Here is a 15537-nt window from a genome sequence, read left to right as displayed (position 1 = left end):
GCCAAGGCTGCCTTTTTGTGATTTTATATACACTTCATACCTCATACCTGTCTCAACAGGATATCAGCCATTCAAACCAGCAAGAACATTGAAGTCCTTTGCAGGTGGTTGTTTTTTTGTTTGTTTGTTTGTTTGTTTTGTTTGTTTTTTTTGTTTTGTTTTGTTTTTGGGAAGGAGTCTCACTCTGTCACCCAGGCTGGAGTGCATGGCACAATCTCAGCTCACTGCAATCTCCGCCCTGTGGGTTCAAGCGATTCTCCTGCCTCAGCCTCCCAATTAGTTGGGATTACAGGTACCTGCCACCACGCCCAGCTAATTTTTTTTGTATTTTTAGTAGAGATGGGATTTCACCATGTTGGCCAGGCTGGTCTCGAACTCCTGACCTCAGGTGATCCACCTGCCTCAGCCTCCCAAAGTGCTGGGATTAACAGGCATGAGCCCACCGTGCCTGGCCTAGGTTGTCTTATTTTATAATATGATCCCCACTTGCAAGCCACACTCACCTTCACTCCTGCCTTCCCCACATCAGACTGTCTGGGTCTCCCTACTCCTTCAGTCTGAACTCACCCAGCTCTTGAATGCCTGTTCTAACGCGTCACCTTCCATAGAGGCTTTTCATGCCCCACTCTGAAACGTTGCAGCTTTTGCCTTGTCAGGACACACAGACCACAGCTCAGTTACACTATCTTGGACTTTTTTTTCTTCTCCTTTTTTTTTTTTTTTTTTAACCTTGGACCTCTGAAAGCACCTTAAGGTCAGGCTTTGATTGGAGCCCACCCAGCTCACTAAGGCCAAAAACACAGCAGTCAGCAATTTGTGGTTTTGGTTTAAGCTAAAAAGAGGCTTTCTGGTTGCTAAATATGCCAGTGAGCATTTCAGTTATTTGCACTTCAGTGCAGAGGTCATCCAGTCCTTCTTGGGAGTGACATCAAGGACAAACGTGATATGGAGGTAGGAGCAATATTTGCACACACATATATATATATATATTTTTAAGGGCGGCCCCAGAGGCCTAGAACTAATAAGATATCTACCTATACGGACCAAGAGCAGGAAGAAAGGCCAGACAATCGTCCCTCAGTAGACAGTGCCGCTTGGAATGACCACAGTCTGGGAAGCACTAACACACGGCATTTACCACCAGCTAAATAAACATTTGATTTCATGTTGCACAATGACCTAGCCAGTCCAGCTACTTTAACCCTGGTCTTCCTATAGAATGACTCCAGTATGAGTTCTACTTCAGGGTAGCTCCTCTCTTGGATGAAAGGCAGCAAAGAGCTTGCTGCCCAAGCTGGCCAAGAGGAAGTGCCCACAAAACTATTTCGCTGTGGAGGAAATCTGACCTAACATCCTAACAAACCCCCTCACATGGGCTTCCAATCTTTTAAAACTCATGTCTGCTCCCCACAGGCCCACCCTGGCAATGACTTGTCAATTTCCTTCAAGTCTATGTCCAGAAATAAAGTGAGAAAATTGGATGCAGCTTCGCGTGCTAAGCCATGGGGGATGGACTTTGGTCCCCCAGCAAAGCATTAATGAAGGTGTCGCAAGGGGAATAATTGAGATATGATATGAGGAAGACCAGAGAACAATCCCTGATGAATGTCCTCCCTCCCAAGCCTCAGTCTGACCATAGCTTCCTCATCTGGGAGTTGTGAGAATGAGGCTGGCCTTGTGCGAAGCTGATCACCTTGCTTTCCGTGGAAGGGGCTCGGTCACTGAGGTCATCATTGCTTCTTACAGGATGCCTCTGCCCAGGAGGCTGAGCAGGCCACCGTTGGGTGACAGGCCGAAGAGTATCAAATATCTCCCCGGGCCGGGAAAGGTGCGAAAGAGATGGGTACTCTTGCCCCAGGGGAATGTATCAAAGGACACCTCCAGAAAAACCGTACCGCTCTGCCTTTAGTTGTCTTCCTGGGGCGGGCTTTACAGGGGACTTGTTTCAACCTTAATGATAATATTAGGATTGGCTGAAACTAAAACTATGGAGAGACGTTTATTCTTTCCCATCCCTAAAGAAGTGGCGCAGGGTCAGGAGGGACTGCGGGACAGGGAACTTTACATCAGAGCTCTTGACAGGCAGTTAGAGGCTGCTCACTTTGCGCCGCCGCCTGGCTCTTTGGAGCGCAAGGTACAGCTTCCTGCCCACGCCTGAAAGAGAGATTCTCTAGACTTCTCACGGAAGCTCACACAGGCCCCTCTTCTGCCCAGCGTCCGCGCCTCGCGGGGGACCATGCTTTCCGCACCCCATCCGGGCCTCCTCCCCAAAGCCTGCGACCCAGCCTCCCGCACCTTGACCGTGTCCAGAGGGTGACCCACGAACACCAGGCACACGCCGCCAAAGCCGCCGGCCAGCAGGTTCTTGAGCGGGCTGATGGGTTTCGGGTGGTCGGCCATGGTCAGTCCGTCTGTCACTCCGTCTGTCAGTTCTCGGGCCGTACTGGCTTCTCAGCCCCAGCTGCAGTGCCGGCGCCGCCGACCTTTCACCCACTTTCGGGTGGGCGGGGCACGAGCCCGGGGCAGGTCGGGAGGAGGGCCCAGTTGGCTCGGTAGGGCTTCCGCCCGGGGATGCTTCCGGCCTCGGCCCCGCTTCGATGGGCGTGGCAGAGCGCAAAGCCGCATGGGCGGGGTTTGGGAGTGTCGGCCAGCGGGCCTATTCCTCCAGGAAGCCTTCCCAGACTTCAGTGTTTCCTCTGAGCTCCCATTCATCCGCTCACTCCAGAGAGATCAGTTGCGCCCTGCCATATGCCAGGCGTCCCTCTAGGTGTTGGAGGCACCCCGGTAGTACAACACACAGGTCCCTGTCCTCCTGGAATTTACAGACCATAACAAAGATAAATAACTAAAAAATGCATAGTATATCAAGTAGTAATAAGTGCTACGGAGAAAAATCCAGGAAGAGAGTTAGAGGGTGTGTGGGACAAGTGATTTGCAATTTTGGTTAGTTGAATAAGGGAGGGTTTAACTGAAAAGGTGACAGGATTCAAGACCTGGGAAGATGAGAGAGGGAGTTCTGTTCATACATAACAGGGTCAAGGGTGAGGAACCTTCCACCCAGAAGAAAAAGAAAATGCAAAAGCCTTGAGATGGTCTGTGCCTGACATGTTTGAGAAACCACAGGAAGAGGGAGGGTAGTAGCTGATGAGGCGACAGAGGTTTTGGAGGCACTAGAAGACAGGTTTGGGCCTGGTGTTATGGCTCATGTCTGTAATCCCAGCTCTTTGGGAGGCCAAGGCGAGAGGATTGCTTAAACCCAGGAGTTTGAGACCAGCCTGACTTATATAGCGAGACTCTTGTCTCTAAAAAAAAAAGTTAGGCCGGGCCCAGTGGCTCACACCTGTAATCCCAGCACTTTGGGAGGCATATTAACTGAGGTCAGGAGTTTGAGACCAGCCTGCCCAACATGGAGAAACCCCGTCTCTACTAAAAATACAAAATTAGCTGGGCGTGGTGGTGCATGCCTGTAATCCCAGCTACTCGGGAGGCTGAAGCAGGAGAATCACTTAAACTCGGGAGGCAGAGATTGCGGTGAGCCCAGATCGTGCCATTGCACTCCAGCCTGGGCAAAAAGAGCGAAACACTGTCTCTAAAAAAAAAAAAAAAAAAGTTAAAGGCCTGATGCAGTGGCTCATGCCTATAATCCCAGCACTTTGGAAGGCCAAGGCAGGTGGATCACCTGAGGTCAGGAGTGCAAGACCAGCTTGACCAACATGGTCAAACCCCGTCTCTACTAAAAATACAAAAACTTGCCAGCCGTGATGGCAGACGCCTATGCCTGTAATCCCAGCTACTAGAGAGTCTAAGGCAGGAGAATTGCTTGAGTCCAGGAGGCGGAGCTTGCAGTGAACCGAGATCTTGCCACTGTCTCTCCTCTGAAGGACGTAGAAGTCATTGCAGGGTACTGAGTGGGGAGCGACATAGTCTGACATCGTTATCAGGATCCCCCTTTGATTGCTGGGTGAAAATAGACTCCAGGGGGCAAGAAGAAACAAGGAGCCTTAAGGAGGCTAAAAGCCATGGCCAGAGATGTTGACTTGCACCAAGGCATAACAGAGGAGGTAGTAAGAAGTGGCCAGATGCGGCCGGGCGCGGTGGCTCACGCCTGTAATCCCAGCACTTTGGGAGGCTGAAGCGGGTGGATCTCGAGGTCAGGAGATCGAGACCATCCTGGCTAACATGGTGAAACCCCGTCTCTACTAAAAATACAAAAAAAAAAAAAAAATTAGCCGGGCATCAGGAGATCGAGACCATCCTGGCTAACATGGTGAAACCCCGTCTCTACTAAAAATACAAAAAAAAAAAAAATTAGCCGGGCATCGTGGCGGGCATCGTGGCGGGCACCTGTAGTCCCAGCTACTCGGGAGGCTGAGGCAGGAGAATGGCATGAACCCGGGAGGCGGAGGTTGCAGTGAGCTGAGATTGTGCCACTGCACTCCAGCCTGGGTGACTGAGCAAGACTCCGTCAAAAAAAAAAAAAAAAAAAAAAGAAGTGGCCAGATTCTGGATATATTCTAAAGAAAAAAAATTTTTAAGTTGTCAATTAATAGGATATAAAGCGGCCAGGCACGGTGGCTCACGCCTGTAATCCCAGCACTTTGGGAGACCAAGGCATACAGATCATGAGGTCAGGAGATCGAGACCATCCTGGCTAACACGGTGAAACCCCTTCTCTACTAAAAACACAAAAAATTAGCCAGGTGTGATGGCACAGTGCTTGAAGTCCCAGCTACTCAGCAGGCTAAGGCAGGAGAATCGCGTGAACCCGGGAGGTGGATTTTGCAGTTAGCCGAGATCACGCCACTGCACTCCAGCCTGGCAACAGAGTGAGACTCTGTGTCAAAAAAAAATAAAATAAATAAAAATAAATAAATAAATAAAAAGAATATAAAGGATGTCAAAGAAGATTTAAGATTATGGGGCCGGGGCTAGGCACAGTGGTTCACGCCTGTAATCCCAGCACTCTGGGAGGCGGAGGTGGGCGGATCACGAGGTCAGGAGATCAAGACCATCCTGGCTAACACGGTGAAACCCCATCTCTACTAAAAATACAAAAAATTAGCTGGGCATGGTGGCGGGAGCCTGTAGTCCCAGCTACTCGGGAGGCTGAGGCAGGAGAATGGCAAGAACCCGGGAGGCAGAGCTTGCAGGGAGCCGAGATCATGCCACTGCATTCAAGCCTGGGCAACAGAGCGAGACTCCATCTCAAAAAAAAGAAAAAGAAAAGAAAAGAAAAGAATTATGGGCCGGGCACAGTGGCTCACACCTGTAATCCCAACATTTTGGGAGGCCCAGGCAGGTGGATCACGAGGTCAGAGTTCAAGACCAGCCTGGCCACCATGGTGAAACACTCTCTCTACTAAAAATACAAAAATTAGCCAGGCGTGCTGGCATGTACCTATAATCCCAACTGCTCAGGAGGCTGAGGCAGGAGAATCGTTTGAACCCAGGAGGCAGAAGTTGCAGTGAGCCGAGACCACGCCATTGCACTCCACCCCAGGTGACAGAGCAAAACTCCGTCTCAAAAAAAAAAAAAAAAAAAAAAAAATACAACTATATGCATTGGAGCAAATTTTTAGAAAGGGTTTCATAAATGCCTTCACACAGGAAAAAATAGGCAATCAAGCATTCTCATTCGAATGAGGGGCCAGGTGCAGTGGCTCACACCTGTAATCCCAGCACTTTGGGAGGCCAAGCTGAGTGGATCATGAGGTCGAGAGATCAAGACCATCCTGGCCAACATAATGAAACCCCATCTCTACTAAAAATACAAAAATTAGCTGGGCATGGTGGCACGTGCCTGTAATCCCAATACTAGGGAAGCTGAGGCAACAGAATCACTTGAACCAGGGAGTGGAAGGTGGCAGTGAGCCGAGATTGTGCCACTGCACTCCAGCCTGGCCACAGAGTGAGACTCTGTCTCAATAATAATAATAATAATAATCACGGCCGGGCACCATGGCTAACGCCTATAATCCCAGAAATTTGTGAGGTCAAGAGGGGCAGATAATTTGAGGTCAGGAGTTCAAGACCAGCCTGACCAACATGGTGAAACCCCATCTCTACTAAAAATACAAAAAAAAATTAGCTGGTGTGGTGATGGGTGCCTGTAATCTTGGCTACAAGGGAGACTGAGGCAGAAGAATTGCTTGAACCCAGGAGGCAGAGGTTGCAGTGAGCAGAGATCGCTGACAGAGTGAGACTCTGTCTCAAAAAGAAAAAAAGAATCAGAACACATTATATATATATATATATACTTTTTTTGAGGTGGAGTCTTGCTCTGTGGCCCAGGCTGGAATGCAATGGTGTGATATTGGTTCACTGCAACCTCCACCTCCAGGGTACAAGCGATTCTCTTGCCTCAGCCTCGTGAGTAGCTGGGATTACAGGCACCCGCCACCACACCTGGCTGATTTTTGTATTTTTAGTAGAGACAGGGTTGGCCAGGCGCAGTGGCTCACATCTGTAATCCCACCACTTTGGGAGGCCGAGGCAGGTGGATCACCTGAGGTCAGGCGTTCAAGACCAGCCTGGCCATCATGGTGAAACCCCATCTCTATTAAAAATACAAAAATTAGCTGGGCGTGGTGGTAGGCACCTGTAATCTTAGCTACTCGGGAGGCTGAGGCAGCAGAATTTCTAGAACCTGGGAGGCGGAGGTTGCACTGAGCCAAGATCGTGCCATTGCACTCCAGCCCAGGCAACAACATCAAGACTCCATCTCTGAAAAAAAAAAAAAGATACAAAAATTAGTCAGGTGTGATGGCAGGCATCTGTACTCCCAGCTACTCGGGAGGCTGAGGTATGAGAATTGCCTGAACCCAGGAGGCAGAGGTTGCAGTGAGCCAAGATCTTGCCACTGTACTCCCGCCTGGGTGACAGAGAGAGATTCTGTCTCAAAAAAAAAAAAAAAAATTGAACCTCATACTCAGCCAAACTAGCATCCAAGCAGGAGGATGAAACAGTATCACTCAACTATGCAAACAGAAATGTAGGAAGTTGGCTCATGCCTGTAATCCCAGCACTTTGGGCGGCCAAGGCGGGTGGATCACAAGGTCAGGAGATCGAGACCATCCTGGCTAACATGGTGAAACCCCGTCTCTACTAAAAATACAAAAAGAAAATTAGCCAGGCATGGTGGTGGGCGCCTGTAGTCTCAGCTACTTGGGAGGCTGAGGTGGGAGAATGGTGTGAACCCGGGAGGCGGAGCTTGCAGTGAGCCCAGATCACGCCACTGCACTCTAGCCGGGGGGACAGAGCAAGACTCCGTCTCAAAAACAAAACAAAACAAAACAAAAAAAAGTAGGAAGTTTGCTATACATGGCTGGGCATGGTGACTCACACCTGTAATCCCAGCTCCTTGGGAGGCCAAGGTGAAAAAAAAACACATAAAAATTAAAAAGTAAAAAACAAAACCAAGAAAGAAGACATGGCAAGCAAATAAATTTGTGAAATCTGAAAACTGTAGTTATCTTTATGATCTTTGATATTAAAGTTTGCTATATGTGGGAAGGGCATGGTGGCTCAGGCCTATAATTCCAGCACTTTGGGATCCTAAGATGGGAGAATTGCTTGAGCAATTCTCAAGTTAAAGACCAGTCTGGGAAACATGGCAAGACCCCCTCACATCTTAAAAAAAAAAAAAAAAAAAGGCTTTTTTTTTTTTTTTTTTGAGACGGAGTCTGGCTCTGTTGCCCAGGCTGGAGTGCGGTGGCGTGATCTCAGCTCACTGCAACCTCTGCGTGAGCCACCGTGCCTGGCAACTTTTTTTTTTTTTTCCTTAGAATCTCACTCCAACACCCAGGCTGAGTGCAGTGGCATGATCTTGGCTCACTGCAACCTCCAGTTCCTGGGTTCAAGCGATTCTCCTGCCTCAGCCTCCTGAGTAGCTGGGACTACAGGCATGCACCACCAAATCCGGCTAATTTTTGTATTTTGTAGAAATAGGGTTTCACTATCTTGGCCAGGCTGGTCTCAAACTCCTGGCCTCAAGTGATCCAACCGCCTCAGCCTTCCAAAGTGCTAGGATTACAGGCATGAGCCACTGGGCCCCGCCTCCACTTTCTTTTTTATTTTTATTTTTTGAGACGGAGTCTTGCTCTGTAGCCCAGGCTGGAGTGCAGTGGCGCAGTCGCGGCTCATTGCAACCTCCGCCTCCCGGGTTCAAGTGATTCTTCTGCCTCAGCCTCCCGAGTAGCTGGGACTACAGGTGCCTGCCACCACGCCCAGCTAATTTTTTGTATTTTAATAGAGACAAGGTTTCACCATGTTAGCCAGGATGGTCTCGATCTCCTGACCTCATGATCCACTCATGTCCTCCAGAGTGCTGGGATTACAGGCATGAGCCACTGCACCCGGCCAAGCTTCCACTTTCTTTTTCTTTTTTTTTCTTTTTTTTTTTTTGAGACAGAGTCTCGCCCTGTCACCCAGGCTGGAGTGCAATGGCGAGATCTGGGCTCACTGCAACCTCCGCCTCCCGGGTTCACAGGATTCTCCTGCCTCAGCCTCCCAAGTAGCTGGGATTACAGGCGCTCGCCACTGTGCCCAGCTACTTTTTGTATTTGTAGTAGAGACGGGTTTCACCATGTCAGCCAGGCTGGTCTCCAACTCTTGACCTCCTGATCCGCCCGCCTCAGCCTCCCAAAGTGCTGGGATTACAGGTGTGAGCCACTGTGCCCAGCCTCCTCCACTTTCTTATTTGAAAAACACATTAATTTTTTTTTTCTTTTTTGAGACGATGTCTTGCTCCTGTTGCCCAGGCTGGAGTGCAATGGCCAGATCTTGGCTTACCGCAACCTCCGCCTTCTGGGTTCAAGCAATTCTCCTTCCTCAGTCTCGCGAGTAGCTGGGATTACAGACGGGTGCCACTACGCCAGGCTAATTTTTGTATTTTTAGTAGAGACGGGGTTTCACCATGTTGGCCAGGCTGCTCTCAAACTCCTGACCTTGTGATCTGCCTGCCTCAGCTTCCCAAAGTGCTGGGATTACAGGCGTGAGCCACTGTGCCAAGCCCAGAAAACATTAATTTTTAAAGAACAAAAAGAATAAAAAATAAAATGTCACTGTCCTCTAGCCTGGATGGGAGTGTGAGATCCTGTCTCTACAAAAATAAAAAACAATAAAAAAAAAAGAAACATGGCCAGGTGTGGTGGCTCATCCCCTGTAATCCCAGCACATTGGGAGGCCAAGGCGGGAGGATAGCCTGAGACTAGGAGTTCGAGACCAGCCTGGACAACATAGTGAGACCTCGTCTCTACAAAAAAAAAAAAAAAAAAAAAAAAAAAATTGGCCAGGAGTGGTAGCTCACGCCTGTAATCCCAGCACTTTGGGAGGCTGAGGCGGGCGGATCACCTGAGGTCAGGAGTTCAAGAAAAGCCTGGCTAACATGGTGAAACCTTGTCTCTACTAAAAAATACAAAAATTAGCTGTGCGTGATGGCGGATGCCTGTAATCCCAGCTGCTCAGGAGGCTGAGGCAGGAGAATCCTTTGAAAATGGGAGGCGGAGGTTGCAGTGAGCCAGGATCGCACCATTGCACTCCAGCCTGGGAAACAAGACCCAAACCCTGTCTCAAAAGGAAAAAAAAAAAAAAATTAACCTGGCATGGTTGTGCATGTCTGTGGTCCCAGATACTCATGAGGCTGAGGTGGGAGGAGCCCTTGAGCCCAGGATGTTGAGGTTGTAGTGAGTCGTGACTGTGCCATTGCACTCCAGTCCGGGCAACAGAGTGACACTCCATTGCCAAAACAAAATACAAAAAACAAAACAAAACAAAACATCAAACTGAATCTACGGGTTTTTTTTTTTTTTTTTTTTTGAGATGGGGTCTCACTCTGACGCCCAGGCTGGAGTGCAGTGGCACAATCTCGGCTCCCTGCAAACTCCACCTCTCGGGTTCACGCCATTCTGCTGCCTCAGCCTCCCAAGTTGCTGGGACTACAGGCGCCTGCCACCATGCCTGGCTAATTTTTTTTTTTTTGTATGAGATTGTCTAAGAAATTTTTTTTTTTTTTTTTCTGAGACGGAGTCTTGCTCTGTCGCCAGGCTGGAGTGCAGTGGCAACTAATTTTTGTATTTTTAGTAGAGAAGGGGTTTCACCATGTGCAACCTCCGCCTCCCGGGTTCAAGCGATTCTCCTGCCTCAGCTTCCCGAGTAGCTGGGATTACAGGCATGTGCCACCACACCCAGCTAATTTTGTATTTTTAGTAGAGACGGGGTTTCGCCATGTTGGCCAGGCTGGTCTTGATCTCCTGAGGTGGCTCACACCCATAATCCCAGCACTTTGGGAGGCTGAGGTGGGTGGATCACCTGAGGTCGGGAGTTCCAGACCAGCCTGGCCAACATGGTGAAAACCCATCTCTACTAAAAATAACAAAAATTAGCCAAGCGTGGTGGCAGGCGCCTGTAATCCCAGCAATTTAGGAGGCTGAGGCAGGAGAATCGCTTGAACCTGTGAGGCAGAGGCTGCGGTGAGCCAAGATCACGCCATTGCACTCCAGCCTGGGCAACAGAGCGAGACTCTGTCTCAAAAAAAAAAAAAGGAAAAATCCCACCTTCTATCTTCAAAAAAATAAACCTTTTTTTAAAAAAGAAAAAGAATAAAAATAAAATGTACTGGTCCGGGCACGGTCGCTCACGCCTGTAATCCCAGCACTTTATGAGGCCAAGGTGGGAAGATTACCTGAGGTCAGGAGTTTGAGACCAGCCTGGCAAACATGGCAAAACACCATCTCTACTAAAAATACAAAATTAGCCAGGCATGGGGGTGCATGCCTGTAGTCCCAGCTACTCAGGAGAATGAGGCAGGAGAATCGCCTGAACCCGGGAGGTGGAGGTTGCAGTGAGTCGAGATTGTACCATTGCACTCCAGCCTGGGCGGCAAGAGCAAAATTCTGCCTCGAAAAATAAAAATAAATAAATAAATAAATAATAAAATGTACTGTACTCCAACATGGGTGACAGAGTGAGATCCTGTCTCTACAAAAGTAAAAAATATTTTAAAGCAGGGTGACTAGTTAAGGGACTACTGCTCACATCCAAAGACACATTGAGGGTGGCTTGGACTAGAGCTGCAGGTAGTGGTAAGTGCTAAAGTCAGGACATATCTCACAGGTATAGCTCATGGGAATTGCTTGTGGACTGAATGTGAAATTTGGAAGAGGAAAACTCATGGAAAACTTGTGATGTGTTTTCTTTCTTTCTTTTTTTTTTGAGACGGAGTCTTGCTCTGTTGCCCAGGCTGGAGTGCAGTGGCGCAATCTTGGTTCACTGCAACCTCCTGGGTTCAAGCAATTCTCCTGCCTCAGCCTCCTGAGTAGCTGGGATTACAGGTGCCCGCCACCATGCCCAGTTAATTTTTGTATTTTTAGTAGAGACAGGGTTTTGCTATCTTGGCCAGGCTGGTCTTGAACTCCTGACCTCAGGTGATCTGCCCACCTCGGCCTCCCAAAGTGCTGGGATTACAGGTGTGAGCCACCATGCCTGGCCAAATTTGTGAATTTTTGGCCTGAGTAAATGGAGTGGTATTGAGCTGGGAAATATTGGGGGAGTGGCAGGTTTGGAGGTAAATTTGAGAACTTTGTTTTATTTAAGACATGTTAAATTTGAGTGCCGATATGATATCCAAATGGAGGTATTGAATGGACAATTGCATATACTAAGTGTGAGGTATAGGAAATTTGGTAGGATTAGAAATGAAAACCTGGAAGTCAGTGTATGAGAGGTCCTAAGGCAAAGAGGTTGAATGAGATCACTGGGGAAGGAGTGTAGATGGAAGAGAGGCTGAGGATTGAGTCTACCAACTCTCCTATGCAGCACTCCTCACAGTGATAATTTTTTTTTTTTTTTGAGATGAAGTCTCACCCTGTTGCCCAGGCTAGAGTGCAGTGGCGTGATCTCGGCTCACTGCAAGCTCCGCCTCCCAGGTTCATGCCATTCTCCTGCCTCAGCCTCCCGAGTAGCTGGTGCCTGCCACTACGCCGGGCCAATTTTTTTTTTTTTGTATTTGTAGTAGAGACGGGTTTTCACGGTATTAGCCAGGATGGTCTTTGATCTCCTGACCTCGTGATCCGCCCACCTTGGCCTCCCAAAGTGCTGGGATTACAGGCATGAACCACCATGCCTGGCTCACGGTGATAATTTTTATTTTTATTTTTCTTATATTTCCATCCAGTGCACTCACAGTGGTAATTTGACACTTATTGTTGAATTATTCTACTAATTTCTGCATCTCCTATTAGAACATGGCTCTCACTCTCTTAAGACCCTTGCCCTTGGCCAGGCAGAGTGGCTCACACCTGTTATCCCAGAATTTTGGGAAGCTGAGACAGGCAAATCACTAGAGACCAGGGGTTCGAGACCAGCCTGGCCAACATGGTGAAACCCCATTTCTTTTTTTTTTTTCTTTTTTCTCGAGACAGAGTCTCACTCTGTCGCCCAGGCTGGAGTGCAGTGGCACGAGTGGCGCGATCTTGGCTCACTGCAACCTCCACCTCCCAGGTTCAAGCAATTCTCCTGCCTCAGCCTCCCGAGTAGCTGGGATTACAGGTGCCCACCACCAAGCCTGGCTAATTTTTGTATTTTTTAGGAGAGACGGAGTTTCACCATGTTGGGCAGGCTGGTTTCGAACTCACGACCTCAGGCAATCCGCCTGCCTCGGCCTCCCAAAGTGCTGGGATTACAGGTATGAGCCACCGCGCCTGGCAGTGAAACCCCATTTCTACTAAAAATACAAAAATTGGCTGGGCGTGGTGGCTCACATCTGTAGTACCAGCACTTCGGGAGGCCGAGGCAGGCAGATTGCTTGAGGTCAGGAGTTCAAGACCAGCCTGACCAACATGGAGAAACCCCGTCTGTACTAAAAATACAAAATTAGGCTGGGCACGGTGGCTCACGCCTGTTATCTCAGCACTTTGGGAGGCCGAGGCGGGTGGATCACGAGGTCAGGAGATCGAGACCATCCTGGCTAACACGGTGAAACCCCGTCTCTACTAAAAATACAAAAAATTAGCTGGGCGTGGTGGCAGGTGCCTGTAGTCCCAGCTACTCGGGAGGCTGAGGCAGGAGAATGGTGTGAACCCAGGAGGCGGAGCTTGCAGTGAGCCGAGATCACGCCACTGCACTCCAGCCTGGGCGACAGAGCAAGACTCCATCTCCAAAAAAAAAAAAAAAAAATTACCCAGGTGTGGTGGTGCAGCTACTCGGGAGGCTGAGCAGGGAGAATCGTTTGAATCCGGGAGGTGGAGGTTGTGGTGAGCCGAGATCACGCCATTGTACTCCAGCCTGGGCAACAAGAGCAAAACTCCATCTCAAAGAAAAAGAAATAGAAAAAATAGCTGAACATGGCGGCGCACGCCTGTCATCCTGACATCTCAGCTACTATGGAGGCTGAGGCACAAGAATCACTTGAACCCAGGAGGTTGCAGTGAGTTGAGATCATGCCACTGCACTCCAGCCTGGGCGATAGAGTGATACTCTGTCTCAAAAAAAAAAAAAAAAAAAAAAGACATTTGCCCTTCAAATCCAGTCACCATATTACCAGGAAGCACAGGCCACATGGAAAGATCATGCATGTGTATATTCTGGCTGACAGCCCCAGCTAGGCCTCCAGCTGACATCACTCACCAGAAGTATGAGTAAATAACTTTGCCTGTGATTCCACTCCCCAGTCTTTGGGTCTTCTTGCTGAGGCCCCCTCAGCTGTGGAGCTGAGATAAACCTTCCCATTGTGGCTTGTCTGGATTCCTGTCCCAAAGAAACCATGAGAGACTTTGTATATTTTATATGCATTCATATTTTATTTATTTTTTCTTTTTTGAGACGGAGCTACTGTGTTGCCCAGGCTAGAGTGCGGTGGTGCAATCTCAGCTCGCTGCAACCTCCACCTCTCGGGTTCAAGTGATTCTCCCTGCCTCAGCCTCCCGAGTAGCTGGAATTACAGGCACGCACCACCATGCCCGGCTAATTTTTGTATTTTTTAGTAGAGACAGGGTTTTGCCATGTTGGTCAGGCTGGTCTGGAACTCCTGACCTCAGGTGATCCACCTGCCTCCACCTCCCAAAGTGCTGGGATTACAGGTGTGAGCCACCACACCCGGCCCCTATCCTATTCTTATCACTTGAGTATATCACAAATACCTTTCCTTGTCAATAGGTGCCTTAGTACAGCATTTTTTTTTTTCTTTTTTTGAAGACAGGTTCTGGCTCTGTCCCCCAGGCTGGAGTGAAGTAGCCCAATCTCTTGCTCACTACAGCCTCCACATCCTGGGTCTTAAGTGATCCTCCCACCTCAGCCTCCCAAGTAGGTGGAGCTATAAGCACATCCAGCTAACTTGTATTTTTTGTAGAGACAGGGTTTCACCATGTTGCTCAGGCTGGTCTCCTAGGCTCAAGTGATCCACCTGCCTCGGCCTCCCAAAGTGCTGGGATTACAGGCGTGAGCCACCACACCTGGCCAAAACATTTTTTTTTTTTTTTGTAGATATGGAATCTCACTATGTTGCCCAGGCTGGTCTCCAACTCCTGGGCTCAAGCGATCCTCTCACCTTGGCTTCCCAAAGTGCTGGGATTACAGGCTTGAGCCACCATGCCCTGCCACTCAGTATGATTTATTTTATTTTTTTTGGTAAAGTGAAAGCAAGTTTATTAGAGAAGTAAAGAAACAAAGGAGGCCAGGAGCAGTGGCTCACGCCTGTAATCCCAGCACTCTGGGAGGCCGAGGTGGGCGGATCAAGGGGTCAAGAGATCCAGACCATCCTGGCCAACATGGTGAAACCCTGTCTCTACTAAAAATACAAAAATTACCATCCTGGCTAACACGGTGAAACCCCGTCTCTACTAAAAATACAAAAAAAAAAAAAAAAAAAAATAGGCATGGTGGCGGGCGCCTGTAGTCCCAGCTACTCGGGAAGCTGAGGCAGGAGAATGGCGTGAACCCGGGAGGTGGAGCTTGCAGTGAGCCTAGATAGCGCCACTGCACTCCAGCCTGGGCAACAGAGCGAGACTCCGTCAAAAAAAAAAAAAAAAAGTTAGCTGGGCTCGGTGGTGCGCGCCTGTAGTCCCAGCTACTCGGGAGACTGAGGCAGGAGAATCACTTGAACCCGGGAAGCGGAGGTTGCAGTGAGCCGAGATAGCGGCTCTCTCACTGCACTCCAGCCTGGGCGACAGAGCGAGACTCTATCTCAAAAAAAAAAAAACAAAAGGAATTGCTACTCCATAGGCAGAGCAGTCCACCCGACAAGTTTTTTTGTTGTTGTTGTTTCTTGAGACAGAGTCTCGCTCTGTCGCCCAGGCTGGAGTGCAGTGGTGCGATCTCGGCTCGCTGCAACCTCCGCCTGCCAGGTTCAAGCAATTCTCCTGCCTCAGCCTCCCGAGTAGCTGGGACTACAAGCGCCCACCATCACACCTGGCAAATTTTTTAAATTTTTAGTAGAGACGGGGTTTCACCATGCTGGTCAGGCTAGTCTCGAATTCCTGACCTCGTGATCTGCCCGCTCCGGCCTCCCAAAGTGCTGGGATTACAGGCGTGAGCCACGGCGCC

The 15537-nt window shown here is 49.1% G+C and overlaps 1 protein-coding gene across 3 annotated transcripts in view; it reads right to left on the bottom strand.

The window, feature by feature from the left end:
* The window catches only part of SLC25A20 (solute carrier family 25 member 20), a 57020-nt gene that overhangs the window by 40128 nt on the left and 1355 nt on the right, over positions 1 to 15537 (bottom strand). For 2 of the 3 annotated variants that reach the window (XM_054550353.2, XM_054550352.2), the window contains exon 2: positions 2296 to 2812. In XM_054550353.2, coding sequence (XP_054406328.1) covers positions 2296 to 2400 — 105 coding nt within the window. In that variant the 5' untranslated portion in view covers positions 2401 to 2812. 3 annotated transcript variants of the gene reach the window in all.

Source organism: Pongo abelii, chromosome 2 (genome assembly GCF_028885655.2).
Source record: "Pongo abelii isolate AG06213 chromosome 2, NHGRI_mPonAbe1-v2.0_pri, whole genome shotgun sequence".
NCBI lineage: Eukaryota > Metazoa > Chordata > Mammalia > Primates > Hominidae > Pongo > Pongo abelii.
The sequence above is the reverse complement of the archived record's forward strand: the minus strand, read 5'-3'. Positions and strand labels throughout refer to the sequence as shown.